The sequence below is a fragment of the Oryctolagus cuniculus genome, chromosome 11, assembly GCF_051225735.1.
Source record: "Oryctolagus cuniculus isolate XC-2025 breed Fujian yellow rabbit chromosome 11, ASM5122573v1, whole genome shotgun sequence".
In the NCBI taxonomy this organism is placed as follows: Eukaryota; Metazoa; Chordata; class Mammalia; order Lagomorpha; family Leporidae; genus Oryctolagus; species Oryctolagus cuniculus.
In genome coordinates, this window is record NC_142877.1 from 117,726,191 (window position 1) to 117,749,727 (window position 23,537).

Here is a 23,537-nt window from a genome sequence, read left to right on the forward strand (position 1 = left end):
TCGGTGCCGGGGTCGGCCTCTGGTAGGCACGTGGGTAGAAGCCGGTGTGTCGGCCTGAGGGAAAGAAGCGCGCGCTGTGCGTGATGACGCAGGGGCGTTGACGGGGAGCGCGAGCGCGAACCCGCGCGCGCGCGACTCCCGCCTCTGCGCAGGGCGCTCTTCCGAAGCGGCGGCTGAGGTAGGCGGACGAGGCGTGCGTGGCTCGCCGGCCTTCGCAGGCTCCGCGTGTCAGCCGCTCCGTCAGGGCGGCGTCAGCCGGAAGTGTGCAGATCTGAGGGGAAAGAGGCAGCCCCTGGGCGGGGGCGGCCACCGGCGCCTGGGACCGCCGGGCCGGGACCGGCTGAGGGGCTGGGGCAGCTTTCTGGGCGGGATCCCGGAGGGCGCCCGTTAGAGGACGGGGTGCCCCGGAGCTGGGGGTCCCCCAGACCAGATGGCGTCGAAGGCGGGGCGGGACGGCCAGGACGACGCGGTTGAGAGCGGCCACCCGGGCCTCCGTAGGGGACCCGTGAGGACCCGTCCACGTTCCTGGCGTGTCAGCCCGAGCCTTTGGGACAGCTCGAAAGAGCCTGCGAGCTGAGTGCTGTTGCTGCTCTGTTTCCATTGTTACCGATCTTGACTTCTCCGCCCTGGTAGTGGAGCAGTGACCACCATGTCGGGCTGGGAATCGTATTACAAAACCGAGGGTGATGAAGAAGTGGAGGAAGAGGAGGAGAGCCCCGAAGCGGGCGGTGAGTGACCGGGAGGGACGTGCTGCCCGATGCCCTCGGCTGCTCTTCCCGGGCCATCGGAAATACTTTCCTGCCTTTGAAGTTTGCAGAGCTACCCCAGCCTCTTTTATTGACGTCCAGCTCTTCTAGTCTACGGGATATTTCTATCCTTAATATTTTTTCTGGGTCACTGCTAGATTGACATCTGTTGAGCCCCAAGAAATGACCCTGGTCACAGGTGTCCTTTGTTAGCGTAAATGGCCCAGGTGAGCCTCTTCCTCGCCCAGAAATGTCCTTTGGCCTACAGTAACTGGGACAGTGGAAGAGTAAATCTTAGCAACACATCACAAGAGTGATTGCCTCCGGGTGGCCTCCGGGTTTGGCAATGTAAGTTCAGGCATCGTGGTAACAGTTGGGGCAAAGGAAGAGAAAAACAGGGCAGGAGTGCTTTGACTACTAGTTAATTTAACTCCTGGGTAGAAATTTTTTTCTTTAAAAAAAAAAAGTTTATTCATTTGAAAGGTACAGTTATAGAGAGAGGGAGAGACATGGGTAGAAATTTTTAAAGATTTTTATTGAAAGTGGGAAACACACTATGAGAAATACACTTGTAAAAAGTAAAAGAGAAAATTTAAAGCACTCTATATAATCTACCGCCCTAACACAGCCACTACCAGCATTTTGACATTTTCAATATTTTCCAAATATATTAGTCTTATTTCCTAAGTATACATATCTGTTTCTCTTTGTATCTAATTTTTATCTTTTAATTACAGTGCTTACACTTTTTTTTCAAGATTTATTTATTTTGCTTGAAAATCAAAGTTACAGAGAGAGAAGGAGAGGCAGAGAGAGAGGTCTTCCATCCGCTGGTTCACTCCCCAGTTTGCTGCAATGGCCAGAGCTGCGCTGATCCAAAGCCAGGAGTTCCTTCCAGGTCTCCCACGTGGGTGTAGGGGCCCAAGGACTTGGGCCATCTTCTACTGCTTTCCCAGAACATAGCAGAGAGCTGGATAAGAAGTGGAGCAGCCAGGGCTCGAACCGGCCCATATGGGATTCTGGCGATTCAGGCCAGGGCATTAACTTGCTGCACCACAGCGCTGGCCCCTCCATATCTTATTATGATAGAATGCTGAGAGGTAGAATTCATTGGGTCAAGGTAGAGCTTTTGTTTGAAGCTCTTGTCACATATTACCATCTTGTTCCTTCCCAAACGCAGCTAATTAAAATTATTCTATTAAGAAGCAACTGTCAAAAAGGGAGTCAATCGCGTGTTACATGTTTTTCTGAAAAACATGATATCACCTATGAGACACACCAAAAAGAGAAGAAAGAAAACTTGAATCTGATAAAGCCTCTATAGGTCCTTAGGACAGAGGACTATGTTAATCTCTACCAAAAAGAATGAAGTCAGCGAAATCAGAATGTGGGAAAGTGTAGTTGGCAAAGCATCCTGCTTTTTCAGCAAGTAAATCACAAGGAAAATGGGAAGGAGGGTTATCTGTAGGTTAAGATGCTTTGAAGACTTTGAAAGTCAGCTAATGTTTAGGATGTACACTCGGGTGGTAAAACTGTTACAAAAGAAGTAAGGTAGTGACTCAGAGTCGGGGATAGAAGTTGCTTTTGGGTGCAAGTGGGTGTTGTAATTGGGAGAGTATAGAAAGCACTTCCTGGGTGGCTGACGAGGCTGTTTCTGGATGTGGGTGGTGGTTTTAAAATCGTTGTTTACCTTATAGTAATTCATTATGTTATACTTCCGCTTTATAGGATTTTCTCTATGTTTTGTATGCATGGTAAACATGATAAATACGAATACAAGGGCAAACATTTCTTTCCGTTTTTTTTCCCCCATAGGAGAATACAAATACTCAGGAAGAGATAGTTTGATTTTTTTGGTTGATGCTTCTAGGGCTATGTTTGAATCTCAGAGTGAAGATGAACTGACTCCTTTTGATATGAGCATTCAGGTAAGACTACCTTTTTTGTTTATTTTTATAAAGTATTAAGCACCGCTTAAAAATGCATGGATCCCTGGTTGGGTGTTTGGCTGGCAGTTAAGACGCTGACATCTCGTATCAGAGCACTTGAGTTCCAAGCCGGCTCCTGACTCCAGCTTCCTACTAATGTGGACCCTGGAGGCACTAATGATGTCTCAAATCTAAGTTCCTACCACCCATGTATGAGACCTGGATTGAGTCCCTGCTTCTGGCTTTGGCCTGGTTCAGTCCTGGCCATTGCATACACTTGGGGAGTGAACCAGCAAGTGAGAATGCTTGCTTGCTCAAAAAAAAAAAAAAAAAAAAAAAAAAAAAGATTGATAGATAGATAAATAAAATACCAACTCTGAAAAGTTGGTTTGTAGGGCTGGCCTATTGTGGTGTAGGGGATAAAGCCACTGGCTGGGGTGCTGGTATTCCATATGGGTTCTGGTTCATGTCTGGCTGCTCCACTTCCAATCCAGCTCCCTGCTAATGGCCTGGGAAAAGCAACAGAAAATGGCCCAAGTGTTTGGGGCCCTGCCACTCATGTGGAAGGCCTGGGTGAAGCACCTGGCTCCTGGCTTTGGCCTGACCCAGCCCTGGCCATTGTGGCCATTTGGGGAGTGAACTAGCAGATGGACAATCTCTCTCAGTTTCTGCTTCTCTTTCTCTAACTTTCAAATAAAAAAAAAATCTTAAAAAAAACGTTGCTTTGTAAGTGATAATTGGTTGTTAGCCTTCCAGGACGGCTGTCTATACTTGGAACTGAAGAGACATAAGAGTGTTGAACACTCACTTTGTTCTTGGCTCGGACTTAAGGCTGTAGGAATCCACGGCCTCCACCTTTTGTGTTAGCACTGGTGGTAGAGGTGGGCTCCTCATTCTACAGAGATGGGAGGTTTTTTTTTTTTTTTTTTTTTTAAGATTTATTTTATTTATTTGAAAGCCAGAGTTACAGAGAGAGCCAGAGGCAGAGAAAGAGGTCTTACATCAGCTGGTTCACTTCCCAGATGGTCGCAACAGCCAGAGCTGCACAGATCTGAAGCCAGGAGCCAGGAGCTTCCTCCAGGTCTCCCATGTGCGTGCAGGGGCCCAAGGACTTGGGCCATCTTCTACTGCTCTCCCAGGCCACAGCAGAGAGCCAGATCGGAAGAGGAAAAGCTGGGACTAGAATCGACGCCCATATGGGATGTTGGCACTTCAGGCTAGGGCATTAACCCACTGCATCTCTGGGCGCCGGCCCAGAGATGGGAGTATAAAGGCAGAAGGGAATTTCTGGCAGTTATGATTTGAAGACTCCTCATGTACATGATCTGTGGGAGTTGAACGTGTGACTGTAAAAAGATAACTACAATTGCCGGCGCTGCGGCTCACTAGGCTAATCCTCCGCCTTGCGGCGCCAGCACAGCAGGTTCTAGTCCCGGTCGGGGCGCCGGATTCTGTCCCGGTTGCCCCTCTTCCAGGCCAGCCCTCTGCTGTGGCCAGGGAGTGCAGTGGAGGATGGCCCAAGTGCTTGGGCCCTGCACCCCATGGGAGACCAGGAGAAGCACCTGGCTCCTGCCATCGGATCAGCGCGGTGCGCCGGCCACAGCGCACCAGCTGCAGCAGCCATTGGAGGGTGAACCAACGGCAAAGGAAGACCTTTCTCTCTGTGTCTCTCTCTCACTGTCCACTGTGCCTGTCAAAAAAAAAAAAAAAAAAAAAAAAAAAGATAACTACAACAAGAAGACATATTACTCCAATTTTAAAATGGGCAAAGGACTTGAATGGATATTTCTCCAAATATATCCACATGACCAACAAGCACATGAAAAAGGCTTAGCAGCTTCAGTCATTAGGAAAGTGCAAGTCCAAGGCACAATGAGATATCACTTCACGCCCACTGAGCTCACTATAATATATAAAAAAACAAAACATAAATGTTAGCTGTGGAGAAGCTGGAACCCTTACACATTGCTGGTGGGGATGTAAATACTGTAGCTGCTGTGTGGAAAACAGCCTGACAGTTAAAAACACAGAAGTACCATGTGACTCAAATCCCACCCCTACATATATAATCAGGAGAATAAAAACAGGTACTCAAATCCTGATTCTGCCAAATACAAACTGCAGATGTTGCACTAGTTGTTGAAAGTCTTGGTGCCTGTTTCCACATCTGTAAAACGGAGAGGATACTACTACTACCTCATCAGATTGTTGTGAGGATTAAATATTTTTGTTTCTTAAAATGAGGTGTAGAGGGGCTGGTGCTATGGCATAGTGGGTAAAGCTGCTGCCTGCAGTGCCAGCATCCCATATGTGTACCCATTCAAGTCCCAGCTACTCCACTTTTTTTTTTTTTTTTTTAAAGATTTATTTATTTATTTGCGAGGTAGAGTTACAGTCAGTGAGAGGGAGAGACAGAGAGAAAGGTCTTCTGTCCGCTGGTTCACTCCCCAGTTGGCCGCAGGCAGGAGCTGCGCCGATCAGGAGCCAGGAACATCTTCTGGGTCTCCCAAACGGGTACAGGGGCCCAAGGACCTGGGCCATCTTCTACTGCTTTCCCAGGCCATAGCAGAGAGCTGGGTTGGAAGAGGAGCAGCCGGAACAAGAACCGGCTCACATATGGGATGCTGGTGCCGCAGGCAGAGAATTCACCTACTGTGCCACAGCGCCGGCCCCCACAGCTGCTCCACTTCTGATCCAGCTCTCTCTCTCTCTCTTTTTATTTTTATTTATTTATTTTTTTGACAGGCAGAGTGGACAGTGAGAGAGAGACAGAGAGAAAGGTCTTCCTTTGCCATTGGTTTACCTCCAATGGCCAGCGCACTGCGCTGATCCGAAGGCAGGAGCCAGGTGCTTCTCCTGGTCTCCCATGCAGGTGCAGGGCCCAAGCACTTGGGCCATCCTCCACTGCACTCCCTGGCCACAGCAGAGAGCTGGCCTGGAAGAGGGACAACCGGGACAGAACCTGGTGCCCCAACCAGGACTAGAACCTGGTGTGCTGGCGCCGCAGGCGGAGGATTAGCCTATTGAGCCACAGTTCCGGCCTCCAGCTCTCTTCTATGGCCTGAGAAAGCAGTAGAGGATGGCCCAAGTGCTTGGGGCCCTGCACGTGCATAGGAGACCTGGAAGAAGTGCCTAGCTCCTTGCTTTGGATTGGCCTAGTGCTCGCTATCTCTGCCTCTCCCTCTCTGTAACTCTGCCTTTCAAATAATAAATAAATAAATAAATATTTGAAAAAAAATGAGGTACAGGGGCTGGCATTGTGGCATAGTGGATTGCTTGCAATACTATGCATCCTTTATCACAATGCTGGTTTGAGTACTTCCTGTTCTTCTTTTTTTTAAAGATTTATTTATTACTTTGAAAGTCATTTACTAAGAAGCCGGTGCGTGGTACAGCGGGTTAACACCTTGGCCTGAAGCGCCGGCATCCATCTGGGTGCCAGTTTAAGACCTTCCTGCTCCACTTCCCATCCAGCTCTCTGCTATGTTCTGGGAAAGCAGCACAAGGTGGCCCAAGTCCTTGGGCCCCTGCACCCGCATGGGAGACCCAGAAGAAGCTCCTGGCTCCTGGCTTCGGATCTGCACAGCTCTGGCTGTTGTGGCCAATTGGGGAGTGTACCACTGGATGGAAGACCTCACTCTCTCTGTGCCTCTCCTGTCTCTCTGTAACTCTTTCAAATAAATAAATAAATCTCAAAAAAAAAGTCAGTTACAGAGAGAGAGGGAGTGAGATCTCCCATCCATTGGTTCACTCCTCAGATGACTGCAACTCCCAGGGTGGGGCCAGGCCAAAGCCAGGCATCCAGATCTCCCACGTGGGTACAGGGGCCCAAGCACTTGGGCCATCCTCCGCTACTATCCCAGGTGCATTAGTAGGGAACTGGATGGGAAGTGGAGCAGCCAGTACTTGAACTGAAAGAAATGAGAAAGAGAGAGATGTCCTTCCTCTGCTGGTTTACTTCCCAAATGGCTGCAATGGCCAGGGCAGACCCAAGTCAAAGCCAGGAGCCTGGTACTCCATTCTGGTCTCCCATAAGGGTGGCAGGGGGCCAAGTACTCAGGCCATCTTCTGCTGCCTCCCCAGGTGCAGTAGGATTGAACTGGATTGGAAGTGAGGCAGCTGGGACTCAATGGCCTTACCTCCTGCCATTGTGGCTGTTTGGGGAGTGAACCAGCAGATGGAAGACTTCTCTCTCTCACTCTGTAACTCTGCCTTTAAAATATAAGAAGTAAATCTTTTTTTTTTTTTTTTTTTTTTTTTTTTTTTAAAGAAGACGAATAACAGCCAGGACATGAACTGGCGCCCATATGGGATACCGGTGCTGCAGGCAGAGGCTTAGCCTACTATGCCACAGTGCTGGCCCCTTTCTGGTTCTTTTGGTTTGGAGCAGGATCAGGAATTTGGATTTCAATTAAGTCCCTATGTGGTGCTGATGTACTTATTTATAGACTACTATATGAGGGGTGCTGCTTTAACCCATTTTGATCATGGACATCTGTGAGGATGTGATGCAGCTACATACCCTCTGCCCACAGAAAGATAGCACTGCAGTTCTGCATGAAATTTCAAAGAGTTCATGGAACTCTGGAAGCCTGAAGATCCTAGAAGAAAATGTAGTATTACATAGCAAATAAAGGAGACATTCACAGGTGAGGTAGAATTGATAAAATAATAAAAGAAGGCCGGTGCTGCGGCTCACTAGGCTAATCCTCCACCTTGCGGCGCCGGCACACCAGGTTCTAGTCCCGGTTGTGGTGCCGGATTCTGTCCCGATTGCCCCTCTTCCAGGCCAGCTCTCTGCTATGGCCCAGGAGTGCAGTGGAGGATGGCCCAAGTCCTTGGGCTCTGTACCCGCATGGGAGACCAGGAGAAGCACCTGGCTCCTGGCTTTGGATCAGCGTGGTGTGCTGGCTGCAGTGCGGCAGCCATTGGAGGGTGAACCAATGGCAAAAGGAAGACCTTTCTCTCTGTCTCTCACTGTCCACTCTGCCTGTCAAAAGAAAAAAAAAAAAAGACTACTTGCCCTGTGAATGATTGTCAGTGGCTAGCCCTAATGTAAGTTCTTAATTTAAGGAGAGACTTGCTGTAGAGGACGGGCAGCTACATGCTCAGGCAGGACACGGAGGGTCACAATGGGCAGTTTACCCCTCAGCTTTGAAGATTCAGATATTTAATTTTGTCAGGTCCCCAGATAACTGATTTACCAGATGTTGAGATCCATTTAAATGCCTAGCTTGTGACTGAAATACTGATAGCTTTTCTTATATGTAAGTAACTGATTTTATTTCAAAGGCTATTGTTAGAAGTTATTGGCTTATTTTTGGACCACATGCACATGTACAATCTTGTAATTGTTTTATGGATGTAAATTCTGTTTCTTGGTACATTAGTATACTTGAGGAAAGATCAAGTGACCTGTCCTAACTCAGCCAGTTAAGTAAGGGAAATCAGAGGAACTCACCTGCAGACTTTCATATTGCGGTGGTGGGTTTCCCCCAACATAGCACAGCCTTCTTCATGAGAATATATTATGTTTTTAATTCTCTAATTTCTTTTTTTTTTTTTGGATTTATTTATTTATTTATTTATTTATTTTTTTGAAAGGCAGAGTCAGAGGGAGAGACAGGGAAAGAGAGATCTTCCATCCGCTGGTTCACTCCCCCTAATTACTATAATGGCCAGAGCTGTGCTAGGCAGAAGCCAGGAGCCCGGAGCTTCTCCCACATGGGTGCAGGGGCCATCTTCCATTGCTTTCACAGGCACATTAGCAGGGAGCTGATTTGGAAGTGGAGCAGCCAGTTTTTAAGGGATGCTGGCATCTCAGGTGGTGGTGTAACCTGGTAAGCCACAATGCCTGCTCCATTTCTCTGATTTCTTATGGTAGGGACTGCTTATATTTCTGTTATATAAATATACTTCAGGGGCTGGCACTGTGGCATAGCTGGTAAAACCGCTGCCTGCAGTGCCAGCTTCCCATATGGGCACCGGTTTGAGTCCCAGCTCAAACTTCCGATCCAGCTCTCTGCTATGTTCTGGGAAAGCAGTGGAAGATATCCCAAGTCCTTGGGCCCCTGCACCCGCGTGGGAGACCTGGAAGAAGCTCCTGGCTCCTGACTTCAGATTGGCACAGCTCCGGCCATTGCAGCCAGTTGGGGAGTGAACCAGTGGGTGGAAGACCTCTCTCTCTGCCTCTCCTTCTCTCTCTCTAACTCTGACTTTCAAATAAATAAATCTTAAAAATAAGTAAATATACTTCAGTCTACTTTTTCTTCTGACTTGACCTACATGTCCTAATTCTCACTACTTAGGAGTTTCCTGAGTAGGATCATGTGTTATCCTAGTACATGTATAAATTCTGCAGGTGCGCATTGAGTACCTGCTCTGTGCCAGGCACTTGTGGGGTTTAAGCTAGGCGGGAAGTGATATTAATTGAGTTCTTCTTTTTCAGTGTATCCAGAGTGTTTACACCAGTAAGATAATAAGCAGTGATCGTGACCTCTTGGCAGTGGTGTTCTATGGTACCAAGAAAGATAAAAATTCAGTGAATTTCAAAAATATTTATGTCTTACAAGACTTGGATAACCCAGGTCAGTGACATTCTAAGCTCATCTTTTCCATTGCCTAGGAATGTCACTGCCGTGTGTGGGCTGTGAAGGTTCCCTCTTGTCTGAGAACAGGCTTTCATGCAAGGGGGTCCTGCTGGATGCAGAGCTCCACTTCAAGCGTTAAACAGCTCTGGGGGGAGAAGGGGACCCTGACCCCTCTAGCCTGTGGTGAGGGTAACCACTGCAGTCTTCTGGTTTTTCTGCCCTTTGACTCCCTGCCTCTGACTAGGTGCTAAGCGCATGCTGGAGCTTGACCGGTTTAAGGGGCAGGAGGGAAAAGAACATTTTCAAGACCTCATTGGCCATGGGTCTGACTACTCATTAAGTGAAGTACTGTGGGTCTGTGCCAACCTCTTCAGCGATGTGCAGTTCAAGATGAGCCACAAGAGGATCATGCTGTTCACCAATGAAGACGACCCCCACGGCGATGACAGCGCCAAAGCCAGCCGGGCCAGGACCAAAGCCAGTGATCTCCGGGACACAGGTGGACATTTTCCCTGGCCTTCTGTCCTTGTTGGAAGTTCATTTGTTTATTTGGATTTATTTGAAAGGCAGAGAGAGAGAGATCGATATTCCCTTCACTGGTTCACTGCCCAAATGCCTGTAATAGCCAGGGCTGGGCCATTTCCCTGTTCTTTTAAATTGGCATTTAGCTTTTCTTTGCTTTCTTTTTAGTTAGTATCAAGCATTTGCTTTTCACTACTCAGTGTAAGAGGAAAGAATAAAATGAAATCAGGAAGAAACGGGTGTAACAGTGACACTGAAAATGGCCATGTCACCAGCCATCTACGGGACTACCAAGCAAGCTTATCTTCCCCTTCACGCGCCCATGAGTGGCAGTTGTTTCCATCAAGTTGTCTTGATGGTTTCCTGATCCATTTTCTCTAAGCTCTGAAAATATTAGTAATCATTATAGTTTTGGGAGGAGCTCTTAAAAGCATAGTTGAATTTAACTGAAAAAAATTGTCATTTGCTAAAAGTTATCCTCTCTCTCCTCACTTTCGTCTCTCCTTGTACCAGGTATCTACCTTGACTTGATGCACCTGAAGAAACGAGGGGGCTTTGACATATCTTTATTCTACAGAGATATCATCAGCATTGCAGAGGATGAGGAGCTCGGGGTTTACTTTGAGGAATCCAGCAAGCTAGAAGACTTGCTGAGGAAGGTCCGTGCCAAGGAGACTAGAAAGCGAGTGCTCAGCAGGTGCGCACCAAGCCTGAGCCGGCAAACGAATTATAAGCAGAGCAGTCCTTTGACCTCCTTGGCTACTGAACTTGGAACCATGCTCCTGCCTTACTGTGTTCCTCCAAAACACTTGGTTTGTTTAAGGATAGCTTATGGTGTTTGCTTTTCTTTGGTAGGAGCTAATACAGTATTTCTCTAAAATTATACAGCCCTCCATTTCCTTGTGGTCTAAGAATAGCCTTAGCTGTGCTCACTAGTGCAGTATTTGCTTTCTCTTCTGTGAATTGGGGTGACAGTAGTACCTGTCAGTTAGTTATTGTGAGGAGTAAATAAAAAGCACCCATAAAATGGAGCCTGGCAGGTCATTAATAAAGAGGCAATAACTTCTTCATATTCATTGCCAGGGATATTTATTATTTCTTACAGTTTACCTATTTATTTGAAAGGCACAGTGACACAGAGGAGAGATGGAGAAAGAACTTCCATCCTCTGGTTTGCTCCCCAGATGTGCACAACAGCTGGAGCTGGCCCGGCTGAGGTCACGATCCAGGAACTCCATCTGAGTTTCCCACATGGGTGGCGGGGGCCCGGGTACTTGCCATCATCTGCTGCCTCTGCTTGTATCTAGGGAGCTGGAGTAAGAGCAGAGTAGCTGGGACTTGTGAGCCAGGCACTCCAGTGTGAGATGTGGGCATCCCAAGTGGCAGCTTAACCCCTGTGCCACAATGCTTGCTCCTTCACGTATGTTTAATTGATTCGCTAATGAAACCAATAATGGAAATTTACATCAAAGTTGGTAATAGATTTAAAGTAGTCATGAAGAGGTGGGTGTTCAATAAAGCAATTAACTCACCACGTGGGCTGCTTGCATCCCATGTTGAGTGCCTGGTCGGAGGCTCAGCTCCACTTCTGGTTCCAGGTCCTGCTGAAGCACAGTCCGGGAAGCGGCAGAGGGTGATTTAAGTACTTGGGTGTCTGCCTCGAATGTGGGAGACCCGGATTGAGTTCTGGGCTCCTGGCTTCACATTGTAGGCATTCGGGGGGTTGAACCTGCAGATGAAAGACCTTTCTCTGTCTCTCTGACTTTCAAATAAAAGGAAAATCAATAAGCTCTTTTTTAAAAAGCATATTTACTTAAATAAAGTAGCCATGAGAAATGTCTAAAGTGCAGTTACCAGAATTGCAGCCCAAGGAGTGGCGAGCCCTTGAACTGATTAAAGGAATTGGAATATATGGTGTCAAGTCTCTTGATTGCAGTCACATGGTTAGATTGAAGGCATGGAGAGATGTTTTTCCTCCATTGGAGAAACCCAAGTGTGTGGCTTTTAAAAGTAAAGAGATATTTTAGAGAGAAAAATAGCACAAAAGTAAACAAACAAAAAATCAGAGCTTGCTATGCAGCAGAAACACAGTAAATGTTAGTTATTATTTATTTTCTAAGAGCTTAGTACTATTGGAGAGAATAAAACAAGATAAATCAGTTTTAGATACTAAAGTACAGTCTTTTAGTCCATGCTTGTTTTTCTGTCCCTCAGGCTGAAGTTTAAGCTCAACAAAGATGTAGTATTTTCTGTGGGCATTTATAATATGGTCCAGAAGGCCACCAAGCCTATGCCAGTGAGGCTGTATCGGGAGACAAATGAACCAGTGAAAACCAAGACCCGGACATTTAATGTCAACACAGGCAGCTTGCTTCTGCCCAGTGACACCAAGAGGTCTCAGGTAGGTAACTAGACTCTCTTAGTCAATTGAAGAGTTAACATGGTGACGAGACATTGATGAGTTCATCAGTTAAATAACTTCTGTGACTCTGGCCACACTGTTAAATCAGAGTCATTACTCTTTGGAACCATGGCATGTGGATCAGAGCTGTCTTGTGAGCCAGGTTAAACAGGACTAGTGTTTGCAAGAGGTATTGATGAAGCTTCAGTCTATGATCCCTCAGTGCACACTGCCCTGGTCTAGCAGTCTAGTTTCTTGCTCAGGTTCAATGGCAGAAAATGCTTTATAGTTAACTAAGAAGATGAGGAGCTACAGAAAGTGTTATGTGTAGGGGCCAGCGTTGTGGGGCAGTGGGTAAAGCCCGCCACCTGCAATGCCAGCATCCCATGTGGGCACTGGTTCAAGTCCTGGCTGCTCCACTTCCAATCCAGCTCCTTGCTAATGCTCTTGGGAAAGCAGAGGAATATGGCCCAAGTGCTTGGGCCCTTGTACCCATGTAGGAAACCCGGATGGCATTCCAGGCTCCTGGTTTCAGCCTGGTCCAGCCCCACCCATATGGGATGCCAGTGCCACAGGTGGTGACTTTACCCATTAAACCACAATGCTGGCCCCTTGCCCTACTTTTTTTTTTTTTTTTTTTGACAGGCAGAGTGGACAGTGAGAGAGAGACAGAGAGACAGGTCTTCCTTTTGCTGTTGGTTCACCCTCCAATGGCTGCCGTGGCCGGCATGCTGCGGCCGGTGCACCACGCTGATCCGAAGGCAGGAGCCAGGTACTTATCCTGGTCTCCCATGGGGTGCAGGGCCCAAGCACTTGGGCCATCCTCCACTGCATTCCCTGGCCATAGCAGAGAGCTGGCCTGGAAGAGGAGCAACCGGGACTGGAACCCAGTGTGCCGGCGCCGCAAGGTGGAGGATTAGCCTAGTGAGCTGCGGCACTGGCTTATCCCCTTGCCCTACTTTTAAAATTATTTATTTGTTTTTATTTTATTTGAAAGGCAGAGAAACAGAAACAGAGATCTTCCATTTGTTGTTTCATTCTCCAAGTGCATTCAACAGCCAGGGCTGAGTCAGGCCAAAGCAAGGAGCCTGGAACTCATTTCCAGGCTCCCACATGAGTGGCAAGGACCCACGTACTTGAGCTGTCACCTGCTGCTTGCAGGGTGTCTGTTAGCAGGAAGCTGGATTGCAAACAGCTGACATTGCATCCTAGCTAGTATGCAGGCACCCCAAGTAGAGTCTTTTTTTTTTTTTTTTTTGACAGGCAGAGTGGACAGTGAGAGAGAGAGACAGAGAGAAAGGTCTTCCTTTGCTGTTGGTTCACCCTCCAATGGCCGCCGCGGCCGGCGCGCTGTGGCCGGCGCATCGCGCTGATCCGGTGGCAGGAGCCAGGAGCCAGGTACTTATCCTGGTCTCCCATGGGGTGCAGGGCCCAAGCACCTGGGCCATCCTCCACTGCACTCCCTGGCCACAGCAGAGGGCTGGCCTGGAAGAGGGGCAACCGGGACAGAATCCGGCGCCCCGACCGGGACTAGAACCCGGTGTGCCGGCGCCGCTAGGCGGAGGATTAGCCTAGTGAGCCGCGGCGCCGGCCCCCAAGTAGAGTCTTAACCACTGAGCCAAACGCCCACCCTTATCCTACTTATTTTTTTAAAAAAGATTTATTTGTTTGAGAGGAAGAGTTAGAGACAGAGAGGTCTTCCATGGGCTGGTTTAAACCCAGATGGCTGCAATGGCCAGAGCTGGGCCAATCTGAAGCCAGAGCCAGGAGCTCCTTCTGCGTCTCACATGGGTACAGGGGCCCAAGCATTTGGGCCATCTTCAGCGATTTTCCTAGGCCATTAGCAGGGAAGCTGGATTGGAAGTGGAACAACTGGGACTTGAACCTGTGCCCATATGGGATGCCAGTGCCTCAGGCAGAGGCTTAACCTGCTGCGCCACAGTGCAGGCCCCCCCTTACCCTACTTTTTGAAGGAGAAGATGATTATGAAATTTCCTCTTCCATTTTGGAAGTAACTGGTTTTTCATAACTGGTTTTTGATTCAGTGTGCCTGTAAAAATGTGGAGGGCTTCTTTTTTTCTAGTTCATATATCCAGTTTGACTCTGCTATTAAATTGTTAATATTTTTAAATTTTTAATGTTATTTGAAGGACAGAGAGAAAGAGTGAAATTTTCCATCTGCTGGTTCGTTCCCCAAATGTCTACAATTCCAGACTAGGCCAGGATGAAGTCGGGAGCCAGGAACTTCCAGGTCTTCATGTGGGTGGCAGGGACTGCACTTGAGCCATCATCTGCTGCCTCTCAGAGTGTACGTTACCAGAAAGCTAGAACTGGGAGCAGGGCCAGGACTGGAACCCAGGCACTCCAGTGTGGGGTGTGGGTCTCCAAAGTAGCATCTTAATGACTGTACCAGCCGGCACCGCGGCTCAATAGGCTAATCCTCCGCCTTGAGGTGCCGGCACGTCAGGTTCTAGTCCCGGTCGGGGCGCCAGATTCTGTCCCGGTTGCCCCTCTTTCAGGCCAGCTCTCTGTGTGGCCCGGGAGTGCAGTGGAGGATGGCCCAAGTGCTTGGGCCCTGTACCCCATAGGAGACCAGGAGAAGCACCTGGCTCCTGGCTTCGGATCAGCACGGTGCGCCGGCCGCAGCGTGCCGGCCATGGCGGCCATTGGAGGGTGAACCAACGGCAAAAGGAAGACCTTTCTCTCTGTCTCTCTCTCACTGTCCACTCTGCCTGTAAAAAAAAAAAAAAAATGACTGTACCAAATACCCCCCAACTAACTTCTGTCATTAGTCACATATCTGGGATCAAAATGCAAACATTAATGTTTGGAAGTGATACTTAGATGTGTATTTGTGTCTGCCCCTACACTAACAGACCTAGCACAGCACTTGCCAGAGTTTCTCGCACTCAGTCACTGGATGTGGTTTGAGTGTCCTGTGGGTATCAGGGATGACTCTGGGAGTCAGGACGTGGTAAACGGGGGAAGAGGGAATAAGTGCCTGAAGAGCATGAGACCGGGCACCAGACAAGCATGGGTTTAAAGCCCAGTCAGGAGCAAGGTACCCAAGAATGGAGCCTCAGTTCATTCCTCTGTTAAAATGTTAAAAACAGATTTTAACAGATGTAAGCAGTTGTTAAAAATGGATTTTAGGGGCTGGTGTTGTGATGTAGCAGGTAGAGTTGCTGTCTGCAATGAAGAGTTCCAGCTGCTCCACTTCTGATCCAGCTCCCTGCTAATGATCTAGGAAGGCAGTAGAAGATGGCCTAAGTGCTTGGGCCCTTGCCCCCAATGTGGGAGACCCGAAAGAAGCTCCTGGCCCAGTCCGGCTATCTGGGAAGGCCTCTCTCTCTCCCTCTGTCTCTTTCTCTCTCTCTGTAATTCTGACTTTCAAATAAATAAATAAATTAAAAAAAAAAACTCAAAAAAACAAAAAACCATCCGCACACACAAAACAGATTTTAATGTCTACTTCCTAGAATGTTCCAGAAGATAGGTTAGATGACAAGTGTAAAGTACCTGGCCGTTACTTAGTGGATGTTAATTCCCTGTTGGAGGAGGAGGGTGCCCCTGGTGTGCCATCTTCTGATTTTACTTGTTACTGTTTCGCGTCTATGTAGCCCTCACTGTCCCCCCCCCCCCCCTTAGATCTATGGGAGTCGTCAGATCGTCCTGGAGAAAGAGGAAACAGAAGAGCTGAAGCGGTTTGATGAACCAGGTTTGATTCTCATTGGGTTCAAGCCCTTGGTACTGCTGAAGAAGCACCATTTCTTGAGGCCCTCCCTGTTTGTGTACCCTGAGGAGTCCATGGTGAATGGTAAGTGGGTGACTGACACAGGATGCAGTTTATTTATTTATTTTTATTTATTTATTTATTTATTTATTTATTTATTTTTTGGAGAGGCAGAGTGGACAGTGAGAGAGAGAGTTAGAGAGAAAGGTCTTCCTTTGCCGTTGGTTCACCCTCCAATGGCTGCCACAGCCGGCGCACTGCGGCCGGCACACCACGCTGATCCGAAGCCAGGAGCCAGGTGCTTCTCCTGGTCTCCCATGGGGTGCAGGGCCCAAGCACTTGGGCCATCCTCCACTGCACACCCGGGCCATAGCAGAGAGCTGGCCTGGAAGAGGGGCAACCGGGACAGAATCCAGCGCCCCGACCGGGACTAGAACCCGGTGTGCCCGTGCCGCAAGGCGGAGGATTAGCCTAGTGAGCCGCGGCGCCGGCCCAGGATGCAGTTTATTGAGCAGTGTTTTCTCAAAGTGTGCTGCTTGGGCACTGTGTGGATTTTAATGGAGCATTTTGAAAGTATTTCATGTTCAAGTTTTGGAAATTTGAGACTAGACAAAGAGAGTTCTTCAGTACCTTTGATATATTGAGGTACACTGTAAGTATCCAGGAGGGAATTTGGAGTTAGCATTTCTTAATGTATTTCCTAGGGAATTCTGTCTTTGAGGCATCAGATAGCAAAAAACAAACAAAAGACCTCACAGCTTTTTTTGCTAGTGTTGGCAATTAAAGATGATGTGTGCACTGCCATTGTGCTTATTTGTTTAGTCCAAACCATAGCTCATGAACCCCAGGTCTGATTTGTTTCCACTGGTGCCTGGGCTCGTCCTTAGCCTGAGATCAGCAAGAGTGACTGACATTAATAATTCCCCCTCCTCAAGTAGCGGTAGCTGAGGCTTCCAGACCTTGCATTCCTTTCCTCTCCCTGCTGTCTGTGCCTGTTGCCCCCACTTTCCCTCAGTGCTGAGTCCCTTACCTGTTGAGGTATCATAAAGAAGAAAATGAGACTGTAGGGTTAGAGCATGGGCCAAGAAGGGAGGCAGGGAGGAGAGCTCTGGCTTGTAGGCTACAGGATGTTTGTTTTCTAGGCAGCTCGACGCTGTTCAGCGCTCTGCTCACCAAGTGCCTGGAGAAGGAGGTCCTGGCGGTGTGCAGATACACTCCTCGCAAGAACGTCCCCCCGTACTTTGTGGCTCTGGTGCCACAAGAAGAGGAGGTGGATGACCAGAAGATCCAGTTGACTCCTCCAGGTATGTGGCAGAGAGTCTAGGGCTTCCGAACCTTGCCCATCCTTTGGGTTCTCGGCTCTGACCACTGAACTGTAGTCTCCAGGAATGAGCCCTGGAAATGTGTGGTTTTAAGGTTTCTTAGGTGAATTTGTTGCACAGTTGGGTAAGGCCACCACACATGGTCATTCAGCTCTACAAGGCGGGTCTGCAGAGGGACACTTTGAAGGTTTGCAGGATACTGACGCAAGTTAATGGGGCCTCTGCTGCTGGTACCTTTCCTTCCTAGAACATTGTTGGGCACCCTTGTAATGATTACTGTTTGGTTTCCCACTTGTTTATGCCAAGGCAGTGGGGTATAGTGCACTGGATTTTGAAGGCAAACTTGATTTTTGATTCCTTTGGATTCAGACCCGTCTCTGCCCTTTGTTAGCTGGTCAACTTGGGCAAATAATTTAACCTTTCTGTTTATATTCCTTATCCACAAAGATGGGAATTCTAGAACAGCTTTCCCTCAAGGTTGTTCTACACTTGAGATGCGTGAGTAAATGTACAAGTGCTTAGAACAAAGTAGTTGGCAGGTGGTAGGTAGTCTTTCTCCTTCTCTAGACATGCTAATAAATGTTAACTTTATGAAGTAACTCTTTGGGCATATTCTGTTTTTAATCCACTTACCACAGTGCTCAGTTATTAAGCTGTGGTCTCTCAGCTCCAGATTCACCCTTCCATGCTCCCTGCTGCTCCGGCTGAGACTGTCCGAACTCTGCTGGCTCCCGGGCTTTTCCAGAGCTGGTGGTACGGAGAACAGAGGGCAGAGGAGAGCTGAGAGGCTTTCTCTCTGCTGTTATGCTCAGTGCGGTCAGCATTGCCGGCACGGGCCTTTCTCCTGGCAGCAGCAGTTGGTTATGGCGGCTACATTTTTCAGTTCTTCTAGAACTAGCCAGTCACCGGACCCAGATCAGCCTGGTAACTCCTAATCTTTTTCTTTTTAGCATATGGTAGAGGAAAAAGGGGGAAAGGTTGAGTACAGCGGGGAGCCTCGTAGCTGAGCCTTAGCTTTCCAGGGAGGAGGCCCTGTGCCCTGGCACTGGAGGGATCCCAAAAGCTGGAGATGGAACCAGCTGCCGCCGGCGGAAGACCCTTGCTGGGCACCACTGACAAGAACAGCGAGTGGGCAGGAAGGGTGATCCCGTCCTCTCCAGAGGCTCTGGAGGGAGTCCGTCAGGCAGATGCTAACAGAAGTGGTGCTGCTAGTCCCAGCCCCCGCAGCACAGGACGCGGATGGATCTGGAGCTGGGAGACAAGCGACGACAGCACCGCTAAGTGGGAGCTCAGAGCATCTCTGCTTTCTTCAGGCTTCCAGCTTGTCTTCCTGCCCTACGCTGATGACAAGCGGAAGGTGCCCTTCACCGACAGAGTCCTGGCCAACCCGGAGCAGGTGGACAAGATGAAGGCTATTGTGCAGAAGCTCCGTTTCAGATACCGGTGAGCTCTGCGTTGCTTGCAGGCTTTCTTGGGAACTGCTGCTGCGTTGAATGTCGTTAGAAATTTAAATTAAGTATAGACCAAGACAATGTGGCTTTACTGTTGTTAACTGACAGATTTTTTCTTCTTTTTTTTAAAGATTTATTTATTTATTTGAAAGTCAGAGTTACACAGAGACAGGAGAGGCGCAGAGAGAGAGAGAGAGAGAGAGGGGTCTTCCATCTGATGGTTCACTCCCCAACTGGTCGCAACAGCTGGAGCTATGCCGGTCCAAAGCCAAGAGCCAGGAACTTCTTCTGGGTCTCCCATGTGGGTGCAGGGGCCCAAGGACTTGGGCCATCTTATACTGCTTTCCTAGGCCATAGCAGAGAGCTGGATCAGGAGTGGAGCAACCGGGTCTCAAACCAGCACCCATATGGGATGCTGGTGCTTCAGGCCAGGGCGTTAACCCGCTGCACCACAGCACAGGCCCCAGATTATTTCTTATTACTGAGAGTTTTGAAAAGCTATAGAAAGCAAAAACTCTTCCTTTATTGAAAGCTCTGGGACTGCGCTATACTTAGAAAGCCAGATTAGTTGAACAAGCCCAGAAAAAGTCTCAGCAAGGAGAAGCTTCTCATTTGGCCTTGTTGATTGTTGTCACGTTAGAGGCTGTTAGAGAACAGTTGTAGGGGCCAGCATTGTGGTGTAGCTAGTTAACCCACCACCTGTGACGCCAGCATCCCATGTGGGTGCTCGTTTAAGATCCAGCAGCTCCACTTCAGATCCAGCTCACTGCTGATGTGCCTGGGACAGCAGCGGAAGATGGCCCAAGTCCTTGGGCCCCTGTACCCATGGGGGAGACCTGGAAGAAACTCTTGGCTGCTGGCTTCAGCCTGGCCCAGCCCTGGCCATTGTGGCCATTTGGGGAGTGAACCAGCAGTTGGAGGATTTCTCTCTGTCTCCCTCTCTCTGTGTAACTCTACCTTTAAAAAAAATTTTTTTTTAAGATTTAAGATTTATATTTACTTATTTGAAAGACAGAGTTATAGAAAGGGAGAGAGAGAGATCTATCTACTGATTCAGTTCCCAAATAGGCTAGGCCAAAGCTAGGAGTCGGGAGCTTCTTCTGGATCTCCCATGTGGGTACAGGAGCCCAAGCACTTGGGTCATCTTTTGCTGCTTTTCCCAGGCCATTAGCAGAGAGTTGGATTGGAAGTGGAATAGCTGGGACATAAACCAGAGCCCATGTGGAATGCTGGTGTCTCAGGCAGTGGCTTTACCCACTGCACCACAATACTGGCCCTGTAACTATAAATTTATCTACCACATAACCCATCTATCTAGTATTTGTATCTACCTCATAACTGTCTCCAACTATTGCTAAGTCTCTTGGAATCTTCCCTTCTGGCTGGACTTCCCTTTTTGATCCATATTTTGACCTGGCAGTGCCTGGCTATTTAATGTTTAGGCCTGTTGAGCCTGTCGGTTCCCCTGTGAAGATCTGGCCTGTTTGCCAGGACTGCCGGTTTGCACAGGGCAAAAGCACCTATTGGCCCCCCACCCCCACCCTTTTTTTTCCCTTTCTTTTTAGCTGGCCAGAAAAACATGCATGTGCCTTTTTTATGCCTGCTGGACACCTCTCTGTCCCTGATGTGGGTTCTCTGCCCGGGAACAGAGATTCCTTGTGGGTGCATTGCATTTCTTCCCTTGGGGTTTTGACCCTTAGTGCCAGGATGTGCTAGGTACCCAGAAGTGATGGGAGAAGGATTTCTAATAAGGCTGGGTGTGTGTGTGTGGGGGGGGGCAGCCCGCTCCCTGTCAGCTGGGCCCTGGTGTGATGCTGGAATGAGGGAGAAGATAAATGCCCGTTGCCCTGACCATCACTCAGCCAACATAACATGCAAAAAGCTATCTGATATAAGGCTATGTAGGATGGGTCCACTCTGGAACCATGGCTCATCAGAAAGATTGACCGCAGTGTGTAAAACGTCAGATCTTTGTAAAAGCACAATGTAGGTTTGGCAACATTTTATAACCCAACAATATTTTTTACATAATATAAATTAACTCAAATAACTGTTAATCTGTCCAAGTTGAGAGTCTCATCTTTTGGGAGTTCCAGGGATCCAACTGAAAGCTCCAAAGTCAGGAAGACTGAGTTTAGAACTTTGTATTTAAAGAAGTGTCAGAGGTTCAAATCATTTAGTCAAAATACAAGTAATAATCTATTCAACCTGAGTGCTCTAACCAAAGGTATGATCAGGGTTAAGGTAATCACTCCCACATTTAAAATAGGCAGATAAAATATTAGCTCCTTTAAGGCTCAGTTCTTCTAAACAGTCAAGACTCAATAACAACAGAAAGCATGAGAAAACTTCCCTAAGAAATAAAAATTCTTGTTGCTACCTAGGTTAGTAACAACAGCACAGAAAAAGGATTAGCGTAAGATATTAGCGTATGAAACCAACACTTAGGATAGTTAAATACATCATGAAACAGAGAGGTAGAGAGTCAGCTGATCCTACTGTCTGGATTTCTTTCTTTTCTTCTCTTTTTTAATATTTATTTAAAAGGCAGTTACAGAGAGAAGAATAGACAGAGATGTCTTCCATCTGCTGGTTCACTCCCCAAATGGCCTCAGTGGCTAGAACTGAGCCAGTTCGGAACCAGGAGCTCCATTTGGATCTCCCACGCAGGTGCAGGAGCCCAAGGACTTGGGGGATCTTTTGCTGTTTTCCCAGGCCATAGCAGGGAGCTGGATGGGAAGTGGAGCAGCCCAGACTCGAACCGGCACCCATGTGGGATGCTGGTGCTGCAGGACTGGAACTTTAACCCTCTGCGCCACAGTGCCAGCCCTGGCAGACATTTTTAAAACAATTTTTGTTGTTATTTGAAAGGGAGAGAGAGAGGTAGATGGAGAGTGAGCAAGTACACTCCCATCCTGCCGGTTTACTCTTCAAACGTCTGCAGCTGCCGGGGCCGGCTGGGGCTGGAGCAGGGCTGGGGCTGGAGCTGGGAATGTAATCCAGGTCTCCCGGTTGGGTGGCAGGGACCCAACTACTTGAGCCACCATCCTGCCTCCCAGGATACACATTAGTGGGAAGCTGCAAATGAGAGTAGAGCTGGGGCTTGGAGCCAGGCACTCTGATTTGGGATACCTATGTCCCAAGAGATATCCTTCCCACTAGACCAAATGTCTGCTCGGGTACCATTAACAACAAAATTACTTATTTGTGAGACAAAGAGCTCCACCTGCTGGTTTATTTCCCAAAATGCCTGCAACAGCTGGACCTGCGCTGAGAACCAGGATCTCAGTGCCTTTCTCCCATGTGGCTGTTAGGAACCCAGTTACTTGAGCCATCACCATCCTCTCCTAGAGTCTGCATTTGCAGGAAGCGGAGTTGGGAGCCAGAGGCAGGTGTGGAACTCCAGGCATCTTACCAGGCACCCTGACTGCTAGTGAAATTCCTGCCCTGTCTGCTCCATTTTGCATTCCCACAGCAGTGTACAAGAGTTCAGTTTCGGGGCTGGCATTGTGGTGTAGCAGGTAAATCTGCCACCTGTGATGCCAGCATCCCATATTGATGCTGGTTCAAGTCCTGGCTGTTCCACTTCTGATCCAGCTCTCTGCTGATGGCCTGGGTAAAGCAATGGAGGATGACTCAAATGCCTGGGCCCCTGTATCATTGTGGGAGACCTGGATGAAGCTCCTGGCTCTTGGCTTCGGCCTGGCCCAGCCCTGGCCATTGCAGCCATCTGGGGAGTGAATGAGCAGATGGAAGACCTCTGTCTCTCCCTCTCTCTCTGTAACTCTTTCAATGTGGTTTTTATTTACATTTCCCCAATGAAGAGTGATATTGGACATCTCTTTATATGCCTGTTGGCCATCTGTATGTCTGTGCAGATATGTCTATTCAAGTCCTTCACCGTTCTTTAAATTGGGTTGTTAATGTTCTTTTTTTTAAAAAAAATTAATTTAATTAAAAAAATTTTTTTTTGACAGGCAGAGTTAGACAGTGAGAGAGAGAAACAGAGAGAAAGGTCTTCCTTCCGTTGGTTCATCCCCCAAATGACTGCTATGGCTGGCGCTGCACTGATCTGAAGCCAGGAGCCAGGTGCTTCCTCCTGGTCTCCCATGTGGGTGCAGGGCCCAAGCACTTGGGCCATCCTCCACTGCACTCCCGGGCCACAGCAGAGAGCTGGACTGGAAGAGGAGCAAACGGGACAGAACCGGCGCCCCAACTGGGACTAGAACCTGGGGTGCCGGTGCCACAGGCGGAGGATTAGCCAAGTGAGCCGCGGCGCCGGCCTTGTTAGTATTTTTGTCATTGAGGCATTGGAGTTTTTTGCACTCCATCTTTTGTCTGTAGGCAGCTTCCCTGTTTCTGGGCAAAATGATAGCATTCTCCCCGAAATGTAACCTCCAGCTATAGTCCTTTACCAGCAGGTGGGAGCGGTAAGAATCTACCAAGCACCAGACGCTGTTCTAGAAACAGTGGCAGCGTTATCTCATTTATTCTTCCTAAGCACCCTAGATTTTGTGCCATTTTACAGATGAAGAAACTGAGGCTTAGAGGAGTGCGGCAGCTTGTTCAGACTTAGCTAGAAGGGGATGGAGTCAGGATTTAAATGCACAACTGTCTGGCCTTACATTCATACTTTTTACTTGCATGCTGTTCCTGCAGTGTATGGGAAGAAAGCTTACTCAGGGTTCAGTGTCTTCCTGCCTCTCACCATTTCACCTGTCTGTGTTCTCTGAACTTACAATACCCCACCTCTTCTACTTTTTCTGAACACACTGCTTCTAGCAATAGGCAGGTGGGCAAGTTTAAATCTTAAGCATCAGACAACAAATTGAAAGTTAGAAGGG

General features: G+C 48.3%; 1 protein-coding gene across 4 annotated transcripts in view; it reads left to right on the forward strand.

Moving 5' to 3' along the window:
* Positions 1–123: 123 nt before the first annotated feature.
* The window catches only part of XRCC6 (X-ray repair cross complementing 6), a 28,597-nt gene continuing 5,183 nt past the window's right edge, over positions 124–23,537 (forward strand). Inside the window, exons 1-10 of one of the 4 annotated variants that reach the window (XR_016217063.1) lie at positions 124–178; positions 634–728; positions 2,562–2,674; positions 9,123–9,261; positions 9,509–9,763; positions 10,300–10,483; positions 12,001–12,187; positions 15,836–16,004; positions 17,067–17,224; positions 18,556–18,685. Coding sequence is in view for 2 of the 4 variants with exons in the window: in XM_051834034.3 (XP_051689994.1) it covers positions 650–728; positions 2,562–2,674; positions 9,123–9,261; positions 9,509–9,763; positions 10,300–10,483; positions 12,001–12,187; positions 15,836–16,004; positions 17,063–17,224; positions 18,556–18,685 (1,418 nt within the window). In the remaining 2 variants the exon portion in view is untranslated. Of the gene's footprint in view, positions 179–633; positions 729–2,561; positions 2,675–9,122; positions 9,262–9,508; positions 9,764–10,299; positions 10,484–12,000; positions 12,188–15,835; positions 16,005–17,062; positions 17,225–18,555; positions 18,686–23,537 lie in introns of all 4 variants that reach the window. The other 3 variants (XM_051834034.3, XR_016217064.1, XM_070052978.2) reach the window with 3 other exon arrangements.